The sequence below is a fragment of the Calypte anna genome, chromosome 2 (assembly GCF_003957555.1).
Source record: "Calypte anna isolate BGI_N300 chromosome 2, bCalAnn1_v1.p, whole genome shotgun sequence".
In the NCBI taxonomy this organism is placed as follows: domain Eukaryota; kingdom Metazoa; phylum Chordata; class Aves; order Apodiformes; family Trochilidae; genus Calypte; species Calypte anna.
Window position 1 is genome coordinate 35,565,928 of NC_044245.1, and position 23,356 is coordinate 35,589,283.

Here is a 23,356-nt window from a genome sequence, read left to right on the forward strand (position 1 = left end):
CCTCCCCTCCAGGTTATGTTCAAGTCAAAAAAGCAAGAAAACCTTGGTCTAGGACATCCCATAGTTAAATTTGTATATGTGTATGTATGTAACATGTAAACACTAAAATAAGTTAAAGTTTCAAGTGCACGGAAAATTCCTAGACTATGACAAAGGGAAAAAAAATTGACTTTTGACAAAAGATCTACATCTCTGATGAACTTGAGAAAGAAGCTCCAAATCTGCTTTTCCCCTCCCCCCCCAAGTCTTAAAGGACTTGTAGATTGCAGATTGAAAGACAAAGTTCTCAAGTAATAACCAGAATAAACATACTACCAGAAAATCTGTATGTGCTACTAATGTAGGAATTCTGAGCTCTTTAGCTCTAGATACTTTAACCAAAACAATATTTTAAATTAACAGCCTTCCCCTTTTAATTTCTCCAAGAAGACATGCTGCCAAGAATGATTTAAATTTCATAAAACAGCTTCTCCAAAAAGCCTTGTACCTCGGGACACAATCCTCCTCTAGGCTGTTTTTTACTCCCTAGCACATGATTTTGGGAAAATGTTACTGTTCCTCCCTGCCCCTTTAAATGCTTTTCATGAGACACAAAACTCCCTTAAATCTATCATACTCCCACAGTGAGGAAGTTTACAGCCTTCATCCTCTGGGGTAAAGATCTATTCCAGATCACTGCAAACAAATGTCAGAAAATGCACAACACTTTTGGTGAGTAACTTTTGCTTTAAGATGTTTTGCTTCACAGTTTGCTTAAAGTCAGTTTGAACACATGTCTGCATGCACACTGTACAAGACTGCTGATGCAATATTATCTCCGTGAAGCTCAACCTGCTGACATGTTAACCAGGGCATTTCTCATATTTCAAACGCCTCCAAATGCCAGTTATGCAGCAGTCTGCTATTTCAAAACATGGTGCAGTGCACGTAAATCCCTCATTTATAAAAATAAAACAAACCAAAACGCACCTCCACCATACTGGACCTTCCCAGACTTCAGAGGCCTTGTCATAACAAGTTTATTGAAACTGCTCAATTATTTCATTTGCTTAATGTAAAATTTCTTATTTTGCAATTCTGTTAATATCATAGAGTTAATATCAGAAAAAGGATCTGGGGGCTTGCCAGACATATCATATGCAGTACTACACAAAAATACTCATCATCTTTCCCTGAACTTTAGAACCAGTTATGTAAATGATACGCCTTAAAATATGCACCCTGCAAATAAACCAACTTCTTCTGTGCTGGTACAGCAAACTGAAATACTAAACAGGATCTTCCTTTTCATCACCAACTTGGCTAGTAGAACCTAATTACACCCCTCAAGCAAATAACGAAAGCAGGATTTTTGCTCTGCAAATAGGGGCAGAAGAAGGCTCTTCTCAGTAGTGACCAGTGATAGGACAAGGGGTAATGGGTGTAAATTGGAGCACAGGAGGTTCAAGTTGAATATTCAAAAAAATTTTTTTACTGTAAGGGTGACAGAGCCCTGGAACAGGCTGCCCAGGGGGGTCGTGGAGTCTCCTTCACTGGAGACATTCAAAACCCGCTTGGACACGTTCCTGCACGATGTACTCTAGGTGGCCCTGCTCTGGCAGGGGGGGTTGGACTAGATGATCTTTCGAGGTCCCTTCTAACCCCTAGGATTCTATGATTCTATGATTCTATGAAGAGAGAGAGAAGTATTACAAATTTTTCTTCCCTCCTCCTTGGAGCTCACATGTCATTTCCTACAGTTGCATTCATACGCAACTGACAATTAGAAAGATATGTTTCATTTATTAAATCTAATACAGAAGCTACTGAAAAACTCAGTGATACATAGTTTTAGAAAATTTATATGTTTCGAGAGACAGTTCCTAGCTCAAAACATTCACAGATTTACAGAATGATCCTGAAAGCTTTAATTATATCAGTCTGTATCTGGCAATTGCACATTTCAATGTGCTGCCAGCTAACAAAACCTAGATGTATGTTTCTGCAATCCAATTGCTGCTTCACTGGTGTCAGTGTCCTTATGTTTGAATACGAGCTAGCCAGCACACACCCAGCTCTTGAAGAGAGAGGCAATGAATGACTGGGTAGGAAATGCTGCAAGAAGCAGCCACACAGCTCCTCTCTCATCCATAAAATGCCATATGACTACATACAGCCACACCTCAGCACATCACCTCTCTGCTCCTTCTCTAAGAACTTTGCCAGGGCTCTATTCTCAAGCTACTCTGCACCAGAATCCTTTTCTATTTGTGTGTCCTCAGAAAACTAATGAATGCAGTGGCTACACTACCTATGCATCACTGGCTGGAAAAATACTCAGAAAAGAATTATAACAGAACTAACAAGACATTTTCATCTTGGCTCCCGTTTCTAACTTAAGCCCTGAGTAGCCTTCCACTGTTCTGTTTATAGTCTGTATTTTTAGACTGTCACGGATGGTATTTTCCTTTGTTACTGAACAAGATGTGCTACTGACTGAAAAATACACTATTAGCAAATAAAGTAAAAGTGTTTTCACTGACACATTCAACAGAAACAACTGATGTTTGGTATTCGAAGCTCTGAAATGTTTATTTTAAATGATATAAATAAGATCTTTGGATTCCATCTTAAAAAGCCAAAATTTGTCCTAATAACTAGTATATAAAAAATAATTTGAGGAATTATCTTTGCAGAAATAAGAAGGATCCCAGGTATAAATCAATGAGAACACCCAGCCATCCCACTGTAATTGGATTCTATTTAATTGTCTTCCATGGGCTACTATTAGCTTCAGAAGTTATTCCTTTTTAAATAATGCACTTTTATCCAGAGAAAACAGCCGTGGAAGTACTTAAAGCAGTAAGCAGAAATTCTCAGAATAGACTGGAGAATGAACTGATGGAGAAGAAAACATCTCCTTGGATATGAAAACAGGTGAACATTCAGGAGACTCAGAAAGTTTGCAAAGAGATTTGAGATATAAATTGGAGCAACCAGTGGTAGAAATCTAGGTAATTTCCCAGTGAAAAATTTGATACCTGGTAAATTTCTGCTGCAAGAAAAATAAGTAAGACCTTATTGAGCAAAAGCTTCTTCCTATTTATAAACTAAATGCATAGCAGAGGATTCACAGACAAGTGAAAAAATAGTGACAGAAATGGAAAGTCTTCTGACCAGCCACTATGTTGCTTCAACTACAGTTTTAATTTCAAAGAATCAGAATCACAGAATGGTTTGGGTTGAAAGGGACCTTAAAGATCATCTAATTCCAACCCCCCTGCATGGGCAGGGACAAAGTTGCTCAAAGCCCCATGTCTTGAACAACTCCAGGGATGGGGCATCCACAGCTCCTCTGGGTAACTTGTTCCAAGTGTCTCAAAACCCCTCACAATAAAGATTTTCTTCTTTACATTTAATCTAAATCTGTCCTCTTTGAGTTTAAAAACATTACCCCTTGTTGTGCAGCTACAGACCCTACTAAAAGGTCTATTCCTTTCTTTCCTGTAGGCTCCCTTTAAACACTGGAAGGCTGAACAACCTCAACTCTCTCGGCCTGTTTTTGTAGGAGGTCCTTGTTTTGACAAAAACAACCAAAATCACATGCAGACACACTAGACACAAAAGGGATGAAGATCACAATCAAGTCAAAGCCATCCTCAAGAACTTTGCTGCCTTGCCACTTTTCAGAATATCATAGAGCATAAGAGGTACTTTCTTCACAGCAACTGAGTGTTGATGCTGCCAGGGGGAAGTGAAAACAGCTCTAAAAAGAAACCAGTGGCAAGCATCACTGTCAAAAGGAAAGGAAGTGGCTGAGAGATACAGTCAGTGTAAAAAGGAGCCAGTGTGAAAAGTCTTTAGTATGTGTGGGTACATCTGCAACCCAGAGAGCTTCATGCAGCTGGGATTGTTGCAGCCATAGCTTTTCACAGCTGAGCTGTGTGACTCTCATTGCATGGACTTTTAACACCTGCATAGCTTCAGCATTAGATGAAAGAAATGCAGCATGAGTGGAATATCATTGGAGGGTCTATAGCATCCTCCAAAATCTGTTACTGCTGTCCGGATAGTTTTCCAGTGTCAGCATGATTCTTACATTTTCCAGCTGACCCAGAGGAAAGCACAACAAAAACTTGTGGCCTGCCAAATCTTAATGAGATTGAGTTTGATCACACACTAATGCTTGCTGAAGTCCATTTAGTGAAAATTTTAGGCTAAACTGACATAAATGTGTTGTTAGTATTTAAATATCAATGCAATATAGTAACCGAATCTATTCAAAAGCAAACACATAAATCAGATGTTTATTTTTATGAAGTGTGTTGGTTTCACTGAAAGCAATAAAGGTGGGCATGGATTTTTAAAGAAAGCACATCAAAAAGTTACTAAACAAAAAAACACATTCTGGGATCACACTAATCTGTTCTGCTCTGTACATCTCTCTTGCCTCCACAATAGACTGATGGCATTAAAAAGTGTCAGACAAAGAGAAAAAAATGATTTTCTATAAAGCAAGAAGTTGACATGGAGGCCTTACCTGAAAGAGGGTTTGATTTTTTAAAATCAGGACTTCTTAGAAGAACAAGAAGTTGGATATGCAGTTAATTAAGACATAATTGTTTACTTTTCTACTTCACTGTTCTGTAGTTTACCCTCAATTACTTACACAATTAAAATCAGTGCAACTATGCAAAAGACAGATGTATTTGTGCACTAGCATGCAGTTGTATGTGTATGGTAAAAACAAAACTGTGATGGGTGTTATGCCTTTTCACAGACTAATACGAAAAAGAAAATGCTAAAATGTACAGTTTTGTTCCACCACTCTCTATACTATAAACAACCATCTTTATTCCTCTTTTATATACTGTTCACACACTTCCCTAACAAGTTTAGGAATGCTAATTGCTACAGTCTAACAGAGACAGATGATTTGAATATTTAGACTTCCACAGACCATAGTGGTATGAGAATTTCCTGGCAAGATGTTCACATCCTCAGGGGACAAGTTTATTATTATATTCAGTGAAGCACTGTCTCAAGATAAAAAACAAAAGGCAATCTGAATGTCCAACCCTAAACTGGAGTCACTGAAGCAATTTTCTTTGCTATTCAGAGTTTGTATCCAAACCATGACTTTCAGGTTTCTTGTCCAGGTGAAAGACTACAATAGGAGAGGTCACAGGGCAACCTTGAGGCTTTGTGGGAAAATATCTCAAGAATTGAGTAACTAAGTATCCCTGTAAGATTGCAGACTTATTCCACAAAAATATTCCAAAAGGCTCTATCAGTTTAATGTTTAGAATGTGCAATATGGGTTGCTTAGGTTTACATCAAAGTAATATAAAGTTATTTTAATAGCAACATATGATCCAAAGTACATACTTGAAAGCATTGAGGTTCCTCTGGAGAGAGCTGCAAAAAAAGTTCCAATTAAATAATAAAAAAAAAATCCCTATGTCTAGGTACCATACAATACACACTTCAAGAAAAAAGACTAAGGAGAAAGAATCAGGTAAGACCTACTGAACAGTGGAAAGAATAACACTGACTTCAGTGATTTTGAGGTCCAGTTTGAAGAAAGACTAAAAAAGCCAAAGCAAGCAGTCCTTGTGAGACAGCATGCAGAGAAGGAAAACTCTCAAGTGGTTCCTAACAACATTGGAACAAAACTCCATTAGAGGACATTACAAGTTACAAATTCAAGCTCTCACAAGGTGACAAATGTTAGGATGAAAATAGTCTGAACTATTTAATTCAATCCCTTGTACAAATATATTACATCATGTAGTGAAATGAGGCAACCAGGTGCCACTAATTGCCAGGGAGTGAGCATGAGCTTGTGTCAAGCCCACCTGTGCTCATGCGCAGTGGGGGCCCACCCTAATTAGGCACAGGTGGGCTTGACACAAGCTCATGCTCACTCCCTGGCAATTAGTGGCACCTGGTTGCCTCATTTCACTACAACATCAACTAAAGCCGCATACAAAATTCTTATGTGCAAATTTCCTGCACAGAGGTGACTGCTGTTAAGAAACCTTATTTATTCAGCAAATTATTTTCTCATTGTTCAAAAAGTGGTCTCACAACACAACAAGATTTCTTAAAACCATACTGTGGTGGTAACATACTCTTTATTTGCTCCCTCATGCTCATCTATTATGACAAAACGTAATGTTATACATCTGTCTCAAAGGAGAGATCTGATCTCCAGCTGAAACATAATAGATGAATTTTTCATATCTTTATGAAATGGAGAGGATAAATACACTTAACCTCTGTTCCCTATCTTTCAATTAAGAGAGTTCTAAAAAAATCTTGCCATGTCCATTTAGAGACAACACGATCTGATTTCTCTGAGTAGTAGCTGGTGAAGTACTTCAGAACAGCTGTGAGTGCTGACACTTTAAAAACCAGATAGATTTCAAATCCAGCATTCAGAAATGAGGAAGACTAAACTGAAGACTGCTTTTTAGAGTCTGGTTTAAGCTGCTTGCCTAAAACTACAGCTTTCAAGCAGATAATATGCAGAGTAGTGCCTGAGTACAAACAGCACAGCCTTTCAAACTGAACAGCCTTAACGTGCAGACATCACTTTCTCATCCTGTAATTAATGAGCCTCTTAATTCACTTACAAAATCAAAAAAATGGCAGCTGTGCCTCCTTTACTGTACCACCCTGATTCATTCCCAGAGGAGCCTACCTTCCTGCACACTTCATGAGGCTGTGCTTCTACACCAAAGCACAAACATGTAATAGAAATCCACAGCACTGCACGAGTGCAGTGAGATTAGACTGAGATTGCCTATGTATTCCACACCTCCAAAGCTTTTGAGTTTGCAACTAATATGCTGTTCCGTGCAAGTAAATCTTGATTTTTATTAAATCAATGCCTCTCAGTCTTCCTGAAAAATCTCCAGACACAGCAGCACCCCACTACCTCTCCTCTACACAAGAGCTCAACTTCGGACTCTTCATGCAGCCCTCATTTGTAGTTTATTGCTTCCGTCCTTTGTTCTCCAGTTTTTCTTCCACATATACCCAGGCAACACGCCCAAACAGCAAGAGCAACTTTTTTTCCTCTACTGCCACCCCCTAATCAGGATCTAGTTTCATTAGTATCTGAACTAGAATCTCCCTGACTTCCATAAAGCCCTTTGCTCATGAAAGAGACATTTAACCAGCCAGAAGCTTTACTCCCAGAAGAAGCTGACTACAGCTCTGCAAATTTTACAGCAGGGTTAGCTGTTTTGAGCTTTTACTTGCCTTTTCTAAATCACAGTGAAAATCCAAGCAATAAGAAGAAATAATCTTGCCAAATCCAAAAAACATATTCTCAGAAAAAAGGGGTCATTATGTATATTTTCAATTCACCAGAACTTTTTTTTTTTTTTTTTTTTTTTTTCCTTGGGAAAAATAGCACCTTCTCAGCAACACAAGTGAATATTTCTGGACAAATTATTACTACAGAATAGTTCCACGAGAGAGGAAAAAAACCCAAAAAACAACAAACCACCAAACATTGTGATAGTAATTAATTCTATTCTGTAGTTATATAGAGTATAAATTTTTACATATATATATATATATATATATACACATAAAATGAGAAGATTATAACTTGCCTAATTATAAACAAATTAAATTCTGCCTGGTAGTTCAATTGAAAGTCTGGAAGTGACTCCTATAATCTTCCTTAAAGCAAACTTTTTTATTAAAGGTTGATAGGAAGGCTGATGGAGTGGAAATAGCCAACTTTGCACAGCTAAGACGTGCCATTAAGCAGACTGAAGATTAAAATTAATACTCTGGGACTGTTACAAGCTTTACTCTATTTTAGCCTTACAACTCCACATCATGAATTCAGTCTTAGGCTACCTGATGAGTAGATATGGCCAAGAACAAAGGTAATCAATTCACCATCTCAGTCATGAAGTTTTGCTTTCAGGTTTTTGGTTTAGATTCTGGGTTTTCTACTCTTTTGTTTTTGTTTGTTTGCTTGCTTGGTTTTTTTAAGATGGAAGCATACAGTTTTACAAAACTGGCATTTTGACTTAGTACAAACAAACAGAAAAAAGAAAATTTTCACCTGATCCTCATTTTATTCTTTGAATTTAAGTTAATAGCAAAAGATACTTGAAAAATAATGTAACCAACTCCAGATGCCATTTCTATATTCAACTTTGTTTTTTAGAAGGCCAAAGAAATGGTGCTAACATCTACCAATAACATATGTACTATTAATTCTTTAAACTAAACTACCTAAAACTGATCAAACTACAAATTAAACCAGCTGCAAATAATTTGTACAAATACCTGTTTTAGAGTATAACTAATAACACTGATAAGTCTGGAAACCAACATTTCAGTACAAACATCTTTAATTTCTGATACATTAAATATTACAATAAAGGCTACACAGATAAAGATCTATATAAATATTTCTTAGGATGTGCATAGTTATTTTTTTCCATTAACAGGAACACAACATACCAGATAAAATAAGTAGTTCAATAATTTCTGCATCTCCCAGATAGGCAGCAGCATGTAAAGGGGTCCTTTTCTCATTATCCTGTGGTAAGAGGGGGGAAAAAAGGTTTTATTTAAAATAAAAAAGTATGCTTTAGATTCTGTACCGAGTTATGAAAAAACACTGTATAAAAGTGCATCTTCTATATATTGTACATTTCATATTTTAGAAAACATAATTACTCTAAAGATGTGAGCCACATTTATTAAGACAAGCATGCTTCTCCCCCTAAGGAATTCTTAAATACCTACATAGTCAACTAGTGTTTTCCTGACATACAGACTGGCAGATGCTTATCACATCTTTACATTAACCCATTAGTTAGAAATCACCATAGACAGGAACTTTAGGGTGTCCTACACAGTTAAAAATGAAGTGTCAGCTTCATACAAAACAATTGGTGAAAAACATTTTATTTGGAAAGTTTAAGGTTAATTTCAGCATTTTTTTTAACAGAAAATAGAAAAGCAGCTGGAGTGAGTAGGAGCAAAAATACTGAAATCCAATTTCAACTGTTTTGTTTCCTGCAGATAAGCAAAGAGAAGGAAGAGATGCAATTTATTTTGCAGAAAACACTCTGAAGGATACAAATAAGACCCAGCACTTTTAGTTAGTTAAGGCTGATCTAAGGTCCTTATCAAAATGCAAGTGAGAGAACTTATCCATACACAGTACATACTGATCAAGATTCACTTTTGAAAGACTAAGAAAAAGTGCATCTCAACTGCTTCAGGATCAATGCCAATTTTCCTGCACCAGTTTATAGCTTACTCTGAAAAATAAGATCTGTTTCACATCACAGTAAGTGACAGATGCAAGCAAGAATCAACCAGCTTGCTCTCTGAGAGAAGGCTGCTGAGAAATCAGAAAAGAATCAAATCATCAGTCAGCACCCTGGTCCTGGTCAAAGCTCTTCCTTAGATGTCTTCAAATACACTGGGAGTGAAGGATCAAGGTTACAGGCACCAAGAATTTTAAAATTTCAAGCCATTTCTATTATTTCATAGAATCATAGAATAGGCTGGGTTGGAAGGGACCTCAGAGATCATCAAGTCCAACCCTTGATCAACTACTGCCACAGTCACTAGACTATGGCACTGAGTGCCATATCGAGTCGCTTTTTAAATGTCTCCAGGGACGAAGAGTCCACCACCTCCCCAGGCAGCCCGTTCCAATGTCTGATCACCCTTTCCGTGAAAAAATTCTAATATCCAATCTGAACTTCCCCCGGCACAATTTAAGACCATGCCCTCTTGTCTTACTGAGAGTTGCCTGGGAAAAGAGACCAACCCCCGCCTGGCTCCATCCTCCTTTCAGGTAGTTGTAGAGAGCAATTTCAACGGTTGCACCACAACTACGGTGAAATTAATACACATTTTAATTGCAATCTTAGTGTGAAAAGCACTCCTTGCCCATGCCAAAATACCCTTACTGACTCAATGCCTACTTGAGAGCTAGCAGCATACAAGAAGAGAATTAAAGTTCAAAGCAGGAGAGTCCTGATAACAAAACTTGAGCAGAGACCCATCTAAAACAAACACAGTTTCAGAACTTAAAACATTCACCCTCCCTCAAGAGACACACACACTCACACACACACACAACCCTGTTGCAAACACCCTGCTCCTTGTTTAGTACCTGCTCAGAAGTTACACAGTCACCATCATATCAATGTTTCCTAATGTAATTTTTTAAATTACACACAAGTAACTCACAATTGAGCAGTGCAAACCTGATGTCAATACACTCTGAGTAAGGAATCAATACCACTTATTTATCATGACCACTGTGTAATACTTCACATTTACCAACTACTTGCTAGTATGTCTGAATTGTAGATTACATGCTTGTGACAAAAAAGGCAGTCCCTGGCACTGGGGAATTGCCATCCAAGGAAAAAAAAAAAAAAAAAAAAATGAAAAAAGAGGAAAAAAAAAAAGAGACAGGAAAGGAAGCACAAAAGTGCTAAAGGAACTACAAACTACAGTTTAAGGAACAAAGAAACATGAGCATGATATTATACTGTCTGCAATTTTATTGCAGAACTGGAGAAAATAAGATGGCCCATGAGTACATCCTTCTGTACAGACAGAATTCACTCAGGAACACAAGGAAAAACTGCATTCCCACTTAAATATCAAAACTCATTATCAAAACTTTAATCGCATGTGCGGTTGATTGGGGGTTTTGTGTCTAGTTTTATTGGTTTTGTTTTTTTTTAAAAAAAATCTTAGTCATACAAGTTATTCAAGTAACCAATCTGATATAACCAAAGAGAAAACTTGCAGTAAAATAGTAGAGAAAAGGGAGCTGTTTGTCTAGAAAATTGCTGACCCCCACACCTCATATATATTTTTGTGAAACATCCACATTTCTGATAAATTCAAGCCACATGTCTCCAAAAATCTAACCTCTACTAATGGAAATTATTGATCATCCCTAAACCACCAGGATACAAACACAAAAGCAGCTAAAACACAAGCAACTTTTCCACTCCAGCACTCCTGTGTTTCCAAGCTGTGTGTTCCCAGTCACGCAAATATTTCAGTTTTGCTGCTATGAAGCTGACAGCTGAAAAAATACTCAAAAGCCAGCTCCCAGTTTTGCAGCAGGGAGAACAAACTGGGAGGGTATATATTACAGAGGGCTGGTGGAAATTTCCCTGCTCTACAGCACCAGGGCAGCCCTGCTGGGATGCTCACAGCTTGTCATCTTCTGGGTCAACTCCAGGGCTTGGTATTTAAACAATCCCAAGCCCCAGGGTCTCTATTGACCACAAGTGTTCTGCATGCTGAAGGTGCCCTGAGATCTTTTTTTCCCAGTTTCACAGCTGGCACTTTATGTTGCTTCCAGACAATTTTTTAACTTGTCTGTGAGAAAGGTTTCTGGTTTAGTATATAAAAACCTGTTTTTCAGAACTTCTTACAAAAGCAGAAATGTTGCATTCACCAAGATCTCATCAATATGCAGAAGTCTGCTTCCATTAAAAGAAAATTCTAATTTTGTTCCATCTGAAGTCTTACATTTTATTGGCAAGTTTTAATAAATGAAATTTTTGTACAAGATAGTTCTGTATTTTAAATGCTACTAAAATAGTGCAGATCAGCTTTTTATTGAACAGTAGTAATCATTTGATGAATGAATTTCATCTGCACATGCTGCATAAAAAGGATTAAAGTAAATAACACTAATGAAGCTTTCAATTTTACTAAGCAACTTTGGAAGCAGACGTCTTGCAGCACTGATAAATCATACAGAATTAAATGTTGTCCCTAGTGCTGTCCCTTTGACTTGATGAACTTAAGCAACACTAAAAGAAACTTTTCAAAATGTCTTTTTCAGACTGTGTTACAATATGAGAAATAAACAGGGAAAAAGGCTTTATGACCATGAAAACCAAAGCTGAAATAAAGGTTCTTCATAATCCCCCATAACCTAGGACGAAGGTAACACCACCTTCCTGTTCATTTTACCTTAAGCATAGGATTTAAGTTCCACTGGTTATTCAATGGATCAGAACTTCTACAATGGACATATCTTTGGCTAATTCAAACACACACCATTCAGCTCTCTTTTTGAAGTAGAAAGTATCCTTTGAGATGTAACAATTTATCCCTTATTTGAAATTGATTCAGCTTTGATTGAGAATAACTACATACAACTACAGAGAGTTTTAAGGAGGTAAATGCCTTAAAGGCAGATCATTCTTATCCCAAATCATTCCAGCAAGACAAGATTGCCATATCCTGACTATGGCTTCCCAAAGGGTGTAGTACAATATAACCTGAATTAACCCTTCAGATGGTTCAACATCCACTGATTCAATATCTTTGAATTAAAGCATTAAAAACAACAAAACCAAACCAACAAAACAAGAATACAACTTTCCCCTTCATAAAAACTCCTCTATCTGATTTGTTCTTCAAAACCAAATTTGCAATTATACTTCAAAATACTCTTGTTATTTCATGATCACAATTACAAAATCTCATTTAATGGATGTTTTCTGCTATATCACTTGTCAGCTGTCTAGTTCTATACCTTCTGTTCCTGGCAGAAATCAACCTCAATTACACAATTATAAATCTTTAAAGAGTTTCAATTCCTACATACCCTGTAATATCTTGAATAAACATCTCTCTTAAGTGGAACTATTTTTAAATTTAACATTTCACTTGGTGTGTTTTCCAGTTAGAGAGAAAGCATGATTTGTAACTCCTGGTATAAGAGCACAATAACAAAATACTTCACATTCTTTGATGGTGTCTAATAGCACAGAGGTCTCTCTCAGTGTGAAGTCCCAGTACTACACTGAATTTTCTTTGCAGATCTTGCTAGTTTTTTCAATTGTTATTTGGTAAGGCAGAGTAACTGTCTAAATAGTTTTTTTTTTTTGTTCCTCAACACAGAACAGAACAAATCTAAATATCTGGCTTTTACATTTCAACTTTAAATTTCAAAGAAGTATATTTTAGGTACATAATTCCCTAATTGATACCACTAGCCCTTTAGAAGTATGCCCAATCACAAAGTGCTACCCTAAAAACACATAATTAGAATTTGAAAATTAGTTGTATTACTGTCAAATGAAAGTAGAAGAGAAAAATTAAGTATTAGGCTTTCAAAACTTGTAAATCTGTGACTAATTTCCTATTCCAACCTCGAGTATTATTAACCTGCTATTTGGATTTTTTTCCCCCAGTATTTCTTAATCCTCAGAACCTGACATTGTCAAAAAGCTACTACACTTCTAATTCTGGGTGACATAATTTGTAGACTCAGATATCTATTCTTCCACCAAATTTCAAATTTAAGATGCAGCTCTAATATAGTGAGCAAAAGCTTACAAAGTGACAGTAATGGGCTTTTGCATTCTTAGAAACAGGAGGAAAGCATGCCATTAACCACAAAAAACCCCCAAAATATCGCATAGCTAACCACAAAGTACCCTTTCAAGGCAGATGATAGGTACCTCAGAGTTGAAATGACTAAATTTATCATGATTTATCATTAATTTCTGAACTAATGCTCAAGCTACTATTTGCATGAACACTTGTGTTCTGCACTTGTAACAAGCATTTTTTGAAAGCCCAGTGTTAATCTTTCAAGTGGAGGACTTTACCACTACACATTTCATTTCAGAAAATACCCTCTTGGTGCCATCTATTAGGACAGAACAAATCTAGACTTCCAAGCAGACACAAAAAAACATTAGTAGGAATTTTTGCCCTCCTCTGGAGATCCTGTCTTGTAGGAGAAAAGAAGCATCTGTAGTAACAAGAGTCCTTCAGCTGTAACCTGCTGAACTCCACTGCTGTTTCTAGTTAAGACCTTTAGTACCAGTTTAAAAGTGCATGCTCTTTGACTTGATTCTAGGTAACAGTAACAAAAACTTTCACACTGTGGGGATTGAACCATTAAATTCTTTGTGAGTGCCACCATAGCTCCAGAAGACCCTAAAAAAAATTGGATGGCAGCAGTAGGCATATACAGTAATAAAACCAAAGGCAAGTCAGAAGAGAACTACAAACCAGCCTGGAGAGAGGTCACAGGAACACTGTTTTAGGAAACACCAAGACCTTATACAAATACATGAATGTCACTTTAAGCTTTCTTCAAGAGCAAAAAACTCAGTTTTCTCAATTACTACAAAAAAAAAAATAAATTTAAAAAAATCCCCAAACCAGGTAATTTTTACACAAACCAACCAGAAAGCACAGTACTTTTAGGAGCTTAGAAGAACAGAGCATTAGCTACGTTATTGCAAAGAAGACAGTACTCTCCTATCCAAAATTTGGTTTTCCAAATCAAAATCAAACATTGAGCTGTTCAGCTGTTCAATCAAAGTGTAGAGCTGTTCAAGTTTTGCATATGGGCACATTTCAGAAACAGGACAGAAGTTTAACTTGGGTCTGGGTAAATGGGGCAAAAGAGAGAGGCACTCATGCTAACTGAATGGCATTAAAAACTGCAGAAATGGACAATTCTGATTTTGACACTCATGGAAGTGATAAAAGGCTAAGAAATTTGGCTATAAAAATTTTCGAACTGTATCTGTATCCCCACCTTGAGAAATGAATGAAAAACAGAATGAACATAGGATAGGAAACCTCCTTGCCTGGGACAATAAGGTATCTGCCATGATAGAGATTGGGTGGTGGTGGGAGGAAAAGCATCCTACAGGGGAGTTTTTGAGTCTGTAATAATGGTCACAGTTATGTATGTTACAATGCACTTCCTTACAGGACAGTTGGCCCTTCCTTGTCTGCTTATTAGAACGTTCCAGGCAATTATGTTTCTTCATTAAGAAAAAACACTGAGTGTACTTGAAGTCTTGCAGAAAAACAGCAGGTCAGACATTGGAGTGTTTCCTTTACCTAGAGGAGAATCATACTGTCTCTCACATATCATTTCACATTACAGGGACACAAAGATAAGTGGGAATACCCACCGAGGAGGAAGCAGGGAAGATACAACTTTGCATGGCTTTGCTGTCTGGACATATTTTGAAATCCCAAAGGCATCATCGTTTAAACTGATGCCTCCAGGCATTTTTTAAATGGAATTGCTGCCATTGAATTTGAAGTTCAAGTTCACAGAGCAGCACTAAAAACCACTGAAAATATTTTACTTCCCATTCAGCTAATGATCATTTGATACTACTCAAGTAGTAAAATTGAAACTCATTAAAAACTCTTATCTTCACTGAACCATCACACACAATCCATCAAGAAAATTAATTGTATTTTATAAATAAAAAGTACACTGAAAGTTTGGTTTCTTTTTGAAATGCCTGAAACAGTAATATCAATCTGCTTGGAATCATTAAAACTAATTTGGTACAGAAAAAAACATGAAGCATCATATAAACTATTGTGATATATTATATTGTAACATTCATGTCTATTCTAACAAGCTTATAAAAATCCCTTGTTTTTAAAAACTAGATAGCTCAGATGTATCTTTCTAGTATATCCAAGAAATTACTGAAAATACATTTAATAAAAATTGCACAAATAATATAAAGAATTCAAGTTACATAAGCCATCATTAAATGCCACAGTACTATTTGTCCAAAAGACTATCTGGTCTTTAATATCAACACTTAGCAGAACAACTTGACAGGAAGGGGATGGAAGAAAATCTGCTGGTTCAACTTTCACAGAATCCCAAACCCTAATAACCAGAGCAACTTAGGGAAGTGTAACTTGGAACACAAGTTTGCACTACACCACATAGAAACACTGGCAGAAAAAGAAACTGACATTCATAGAATCATAGATTCATAGAATTGGCTGGGTTGGAAGGGACCTCAGAGATCATCAAGTCCAACCCTTGAACCACCGTTGCAGTTGCTAGAACATGGCACTGAGTGCCACATACAGTCTCTTTTTAAATATCTCCAGGGATGGAGAATCCACTACTTCACTGGGCAGCCCATTCCAATGCTTGATCACTCTCTCCGTAACGAAATTCTAATATCTAACCTAAACTTCCCCTGGCACAACTTGAGACCATGCCCTCTTGTCTTGTTGAAAGTCGTCTGGCAAAAGAGCCCAACCCCCACCTGGCTACACCCTCCTTTCAGGTAGTTGTAGAGAGTGATGAGGTCTCCCCTGAGCCGCCTCTTCTTCAGGCTGAACAGCCCCAGCTCCCTCAGCCTCTCCTCATAAACAGAACAGGCCATACTGTTAAATAGCACTATTCTGGATATCTTTTCAGAAAATTAACTCTTCAAATGATAGTTGTCTTACATCATCAGGCACAAAACACTATTCAAGTGTAACTGTTTTGAAGTTCTGTCCACTTAAAAGAGATAGCAAAAGAAAGACAAACAAAAATAAAAAACAAGTCACATTAAGTGCAAGGAGCAGCTATTAAGCTTCAGCCCTATCTATGATAAAGGTGGCTGGACTCCACAGTCAGTTAAACTTCAAGAGAACAAGAGGAAAAATTTCTACTTTAAAGATGTACACTCAAAAAATACAAGTCATTTTGATGTGGTCAAGATGTGAGTGAGATTTAGTTCATGAGCATTTCTTGTTTTCAAGGTGGTCTTGAGGTACTAAATCTTCAAAAATAAGCTGTTTTCCTATGAAGACAGGGAAAAATTTGTGGAATACAGAATGCTTCTTTTTCCATTTAGTTTCTGGAAGACTTATTTTGTGTCTGCCAGTGACTAGAGAATCAAGGTAATTTTCCTACTTTTGTTAGAGGTTACATTACTTCTGAAGGTCAAAAATTATCAATAGCAACACAGGACAAAAGGGCTTGTAGTGTTCTGATAGACACTGCATCCTTACTTCTCACAGCTGAAGAAGTACACAGCAAAAAGACTTTTATAAATGTAGTCAAGTATTTCATAAGATGTATTTTGAAACAAGCAATCATCTGTATATTTTTCCACTTCCAAGTAAGTAATCTCAAAAACCTCTCTTCAGTTTTTGTATTTTGAAAGCACTAAGTTAAGAGTGCTTTTTGGAAATAGATGTCTTCTCATACCCTTCGACTTTTATGTCCCATGTGGGTTTTGTAACACTGTGGTAATTCTGGCTAATTTGGTTCTTCAAACTCACATACAGAACAAGCACAGCTTTTAAGAAAAGCTGAACCTAAGCCTCTATGAAAATGTCTACACAACTGCTAGGATTGCTTGTGGGTGAACTCAAGCATCCATTTGGGTATCGGATAAGGACCTGAATAACTGAGCAGGTTTTGTGAGCTGCTCTCTTTCACTGGAAGTTCCAACATTAAGAATTTGGTGCCATTTATCACTTAATAAAGGCTACTGAATTCTTGCCCAATACATGGAACAAATAAAGAGCTATTCTCTACTCTTTGTTAGAAGCAACTTCATCTCACAGTACAGCTGAGACATTCTGGATGCATTTTTTCCCTTAACTTCTTTAAAAAGACCATCTTTTAGGGCCAGGACTGTTACTATACTAGACTATTTGGGGGGTGGTGGTGGGAACAGGGATGCCAACAGCAAAAAAACCCTATAATTAAAATTAAAACATACCCCAAAAAAACCCTCTATAGCATTCAAAACTATATGCCATTAGAAAATACATTATTGGGGCTTTGCCCTTCCCAAATGCCAAGTCAATTGCAATGTGATTTCTAAACCTTCACCTGATAGGTATGGCAGAAATAGCTCCCAGCATTTAATTGCAGTGGAGTTGCTGATAAGAAAAATGATAAGTAAATCTGAAACTATTGTTGAAAAAAAGAAAGCAGCACATGAAAATGATGGACCTTCCACAATGACAGCAGAGTGATGTGGAGCACATTACGTAACCCAGCCAGCTCTGGTTGATCAGGCTGAACGAGGGACAGTGGCTGCCTCATCATACTCTGTCATCTGTCTGTAATATTTGAGGACATGAGTAAGAAAATATGCCAAGGGAGAAAACAGTACAATACAGGCTCTGTTTATGCTCCAGTGAAATATCACACCACACTAGGTAAGGTATGCACATCTCCATCCCAGTTTAAATCCACCACATTATGTTCGGGCCAATGACACTTTTGTTCAGAAAAGCTGGGGTTTTGGGCTTTTTCATGGCAAAGGCTCGTGCTGAAATGAGAACCCTATGCGTGTCTGATCTAAATCAGGTAACTATCTCACTAAATGCATCATCTTGGTGACAGAAAGAGATTAGCTTTTCAGATTTTGCTTTTCATGTTAGTACCTCCTCTTGGAGTAAGCTGAAATGTTTTGTTTGTGTGTGTTAAGTTCAATACCTTCATAAAGTAGGGTCATCTAGCTGCTATACACAAAGTCCATCTCTTAAGAGACCCTTGCACTATTCTGCACTCCTGACTCAAAATAGCATAAAACATTATCTATGCTAATACAGAGACAGTCAGCCAAGTCTTGCAGAACATTATCTCTTCTGAAGACAAGAGAGTCAAAAAAAATCTCCACCCAACAATGTGTCTGCAACAGAAAACAAAGTCCCCAACTCTATCACTAAAGAAACCAAACAGAAAACCTCTACTAATGAAGATCAAAATTCCTGGTAATCTTAGGATCAAAGTATTTAATTTTCACTGCTCCTTAGGCTAAGTGGCTAGCAGATATGCTTAGAAGATGACTTATTACAGGAAGAGCTAAGCTAGCAGCAATTATAGCAAGACATTTGCACTCTTCTGAGACACTAAGTTAGCATCATGTAATTTATTCTTAAGTTATCATAATTACATATAACCTTACGTACATAACTGGTATTTCATGCAAATAAACACTGAAACAAAATTAATATTCAGGAAGGATACGACAAAAGTAGAACTTTATTAAAGCCTGTGAAGAGGACAGAATTCCACTTATTTTGTAGATGGAAAGGTAGATGCTGATATCATAGGCCTGAGGAAAAAAATCATATTCCAGACAGACATTGTCTCTGAACTTTTAGGGCATGCCTTTGAGCAAGGGCTCAGAGATCTCTTACTGCAAAAGGAACATCCAGTTCCTTTGTCCTCAGACTTGACACCAGTATGAGCCTTTCCAGACCTCACAGTCACCCTCCATCTTGGGCACTTATGGGATAGCTCTACCTACAATATGTATTTGCCTTGAGTAGAGCCTGGGTAAAAGGGCCAAACTGTATGAAAGAAATAATTGTTTTTACTGACAGTGCATTAGATATTCTGCAGTGGATACATAAGACAGCTTTAATCACTTTCAACATGGACAGAGTTATCTTGTCCAAAAGTATACTGCATGTACAAGACAGTTTTCACCCAGAAATAACTGCAAAACATCAGTAAATTCAAACCCTATCTTGTTGTTACCAACAATGCATTCTTTAAGGACTGAGTCTATGCGGGAGTTAATGCACATTAAGTCTACTGGGCTTTTTACTTCTCTCTGCTCTTTCAGTGGGGATGTTCTGTTCTCAAATACCAATCCTTTTTGTGACAGGCAGAGCAACTGCCAGCAGTAACCCCAGTAAGCTCTAACTATTCAAGACTTTGCTTCTGGCTTGTTTTGTAAAATCAGCAGGAAATGTAGAATTTCAATTGCACTTTGAAGGTTACAATCTTAAGCATTAATCACTAAAAGTAACATGGCAAATCAGACATGATCTACAAAATCATTATTATTAAGAATCACACTGGAGACCCAAGTACAAAATAATTGAAATACATTTAGATTTGATCTAATTATCCGCAGCTCTCTATGTCAGCACTGTTTTTTTTTAAATGTGAAAGAAATAACAACGACCAAACAAAACCTGTCTGTCAAATCTCCAATTACTGTAAAACAAATTCCGTGTACAAGCAATATGGTAAAAACACTGCCATGCAGCCATCCAAGCTTGTTTGTCCAGTCTAACAAACAGTATAACCATATTAGCATAGCACAGGGTGAGCTCACAAGACCTAATGAGAAGCAGGATATATTAGCCTAAGTAGCACACCATAGCAATATTAATGCATACGAAGTCTCAGAGTATTTCACATTGCCCATACAAGGCAGCACCATGCCATGTGAACACACTCTTCTTTTCAGAAGATCCTACCCTTTATAATGGTAACTTTATGAGAGCTACCAGCCCCAGAACACACTGTACAAAGTAGCAATCTGCTGAGATTAGATTATTCCCTAACTCTGATCAAGGTTTGTATCACTCTAATAAGAGTGACAATTCAATTTGCACAGGCTAAATAATGTTATCTACATGAACCAAGGGATTATTTTCCTCTCTGGACTGGCAAGGTTCTCTCATTAAGAGTTTTGATTCTGAAGAAAAATGCCTAACTATACAGATTTGATTTTAAAACATTCTGTATCTGTTTTTACACCAGAAGAGGAACTCAATACTATTTGGATGCACATCATATGGAGGCTGAAAAACCGGACTCACTCTCTAAACCACTAAAAAGGAAGTAAGATATCTGATTATTTATTACAGATGACATGCTCGAAAAACATTCCACACTAATGAAAGGAAACCCACAACTTTAAAGTAACAGTAAGTAACTGCATCATTATGAATTTAAATCGTCTTTGAGTAGCTGGTGGATATTCTTTACAATATATAACTTCCAACAAGTTTCCACAACACTCGGAAGAAATAGGTCTCCAAAGTTGTCTGTTTCTCTCATCAGTCAGGCTACAGATCAACAGATCAAACAACCTCATATCAGATCCCTTAGAAGTGGAAGATGTCCTATAAGAAAAACTTCCCTTCATCCCTCACAGCAGTATCTTCTTATCCCTTCAGATACATAAGATGAATACTCACGTTTTCAAGAGCTGACTTAATTCTTTACAAAAATAACCCCTGGACATACTCATAAGGTGGTGCAGAACTCCATCTACTCTCTTGTAACACCTCATTAAAACTTGAGCATGTTAGACAGCAACTCTTTTAGAAGCTGACTTTGTATCTTGTTAAGAAAACACCACACAGATTTGCCTGTGCTATTCATATCACACCCCTCTTAAAATCAACTCCTAGACCTTACATATAAGACACTTCCACACCACGGTAAAACTGAGGAAATGCTGTCAGTTCTGACCAGTCAGAAACTACTCCTGTTTGCAGAGCACCAGAAACGCTCTCCCAAAATTTTGGATTGTTGGCAGAATTTTTCTGATATTCTTTAAATGTAAAGAAATTTCAATGAAGTGAACATTGTATAAATGATGAGAGTCTCATGATTTCATCTGGATGGCTGCACAGGAAACTGAGGTTCCTGTTTGCAGTGGAAACATTAAGAAAGTTTAGTAGAAAGTACAAAGAGCAAGATGCATAAAGCAATGAAGTGCATTGACATGCACATTGTCCAAGCAAAATTTTAAGGAGAAAGATTGATCTGGGTCTCGCTCTAAAGCCATATTTTATTAGATGTCTGTGGACAAACATGACTGAGATGTGCATTACCATTAATCTCTGAGGTTATGTATTTTCTTCTCTCCCACCTGTACAAAAAACTTATGTACATATACCTCATTCAAAATATAAACAGACAGAATCAAATAAAGCCATTAACTATTTAAAAAAACCTCTATCTTAAAAACAAAAGCTCTTTGAAGTCTTATTAAAGACCTATTCTGAGTAAGTTACGTAGTACAGTTCCAAGTACAGTTATTGTTATTCAGATGAGTAATAAAAATCTTTCAATAAAGAGCAGTAAAGGTATCTGAAGGCAAATCAGCTTGTTATGTGATATATGCCCATCCTGACAACTTCACCTGCCTTCTGCAAGGTCTCACTGCCCACCACTTTGTCCAGCAAAACATCTGTCACTCTGGTCTGGCACCCAAGCTGGGTTCCAGGCAGAAGCTCTCCTGGCAAGAGCTGCTGCACTGACTCCAGGCCTGTGTTTCTCAGCAGTGGATTGTTACTGGAAGGATTCTCAGTATTTGTTTATACAGGAATGCTCTATTTGCTTTTTGAACACCTACAGTGATTTCAAAGGACTGTTCTTGCTTACAATTCATTATATGTTTACTGTCATTAACATTAGATAAGCTATAATATTTTAAAATTATATATATATACACACGCATTTTACATATAACTTGTATGTGTATAAGCACATAGGCTTATACACAGTAAAATGTGACTGATACTTTAAAAAAAACAACAAAATAAAATGTATGCCAGATTGAAACTCTCTAGCAATGACCACAAATAAGAACAGAAAAGTTCATCCACTCAGGTATTAAGATAGTAGCTAAAAAAAACCACATAAAAATTGTGCTCTTCGGAATATTTTACTATTTTCTGCATGTTTAATTCCTTTCTTTCCTGAAGAGTGTTGCCTGCACAGTCTGTCCTGCCAGGGAATTCAATAAAATGCTGCTTATAGTACCAAATACATTAGTGCAAGTTTCTATTGCCAGCTCCAGCTGCCAATAAAGTCCTTTATTGAAATGGTCTACTTTGCCTGCAGGAAACCCACAAAATAGCTACCAAGTTAGCAAACCCATTATCTCTCACCTCTTCATAAACACTTGAAGAGTTAAAAATCTGTGCACAATTCATACTTAGTCTTTGCTACATGATGTTAGTTTTTAACTATTATTTTTTCTCACCAGTTTAGATAGAAAAGCCACAGGGTAGCTTTTGGTCTGATTGCCAGAAGCTTTATCTAAGTAACAAGAGGTGTTATGGATGGATTGGCCTGGAAAATTATTTCCCTGAAAGCATATTCCAGGTGGAGCAAATCACAAACCATAGCAAAACATCCCAACACTTCTCTGATTAATAGTCAGAATATTCCTACAGTGGAAAAGAGTATGATTTGGAGACACCTGTCTTTCCATTGCTTCTACCTGGTCCAGGCAAATCTCTGAAAAACTGTGAAAGTTTTCAACTACTACTTTCAAAACCATTTCCAGTCCCTGTCAAAAACAGCCTCTCTGAACCCCCTCAATATCAAAGAAACACAGATGAACCACTGCTGTTTGAAAAGCACCACATATCCACCTGCTCCGAACGACTTCTTTCAGTTGTGTGATTCCTGAATTAGACAGCAATTACAGTTTTCCACATAACAAGACCTTTTAATACACTTGATACAGAATTTATTTTTAAGATCAGATCATTGAACTCTACTACATTTTTCATATTTCATCTAGGTCATATTTCATCTAAGTAATTCAGGTTTCTCTATTCTAAACTGCACTCTCAAGTCTGTAAAAAAACTCCAACAAAACAGTTACCCTACAACAGTTCAACCCACTTTGATTTAAGTATAAAGATGGATATCACACATTCATTACCTATTTTACCTATTTTACCATTACATTTCATGTACCTCTTTAGCCTCTTTTAGGACTTTACTGATGAATTCCAGCATCACAAAGAATCTTCCTTCATTTTT

General features: G+C 37.1%; 1 protein-coding gene across 3 annotated transcripts in view; it reads right to left on the reverse strand.

Moving 5' to 3' along the window:
* ANKRD28 (ankyrin repeat domain 28) overlaps positions 1-23,356 on the reverse strand; it is a 122,532-nt gene that overhangs the window by 48,661 nt on the left and 50,515 nt on the right. For all 3 annotated transcript variants that reach the window (XM_008494242.2, XM_030445821.1, XM_030445822.1), the window contains exon 3: positions 8,476-8,554. In XM_008494242.2, coding sequence (XP_008492464.1) covers positions 8,476-8,554 — 79 coding nt within the window. The remainder of the gene's footprint in view (positions 1-8,475; positions 8,555-23,356) is intronic.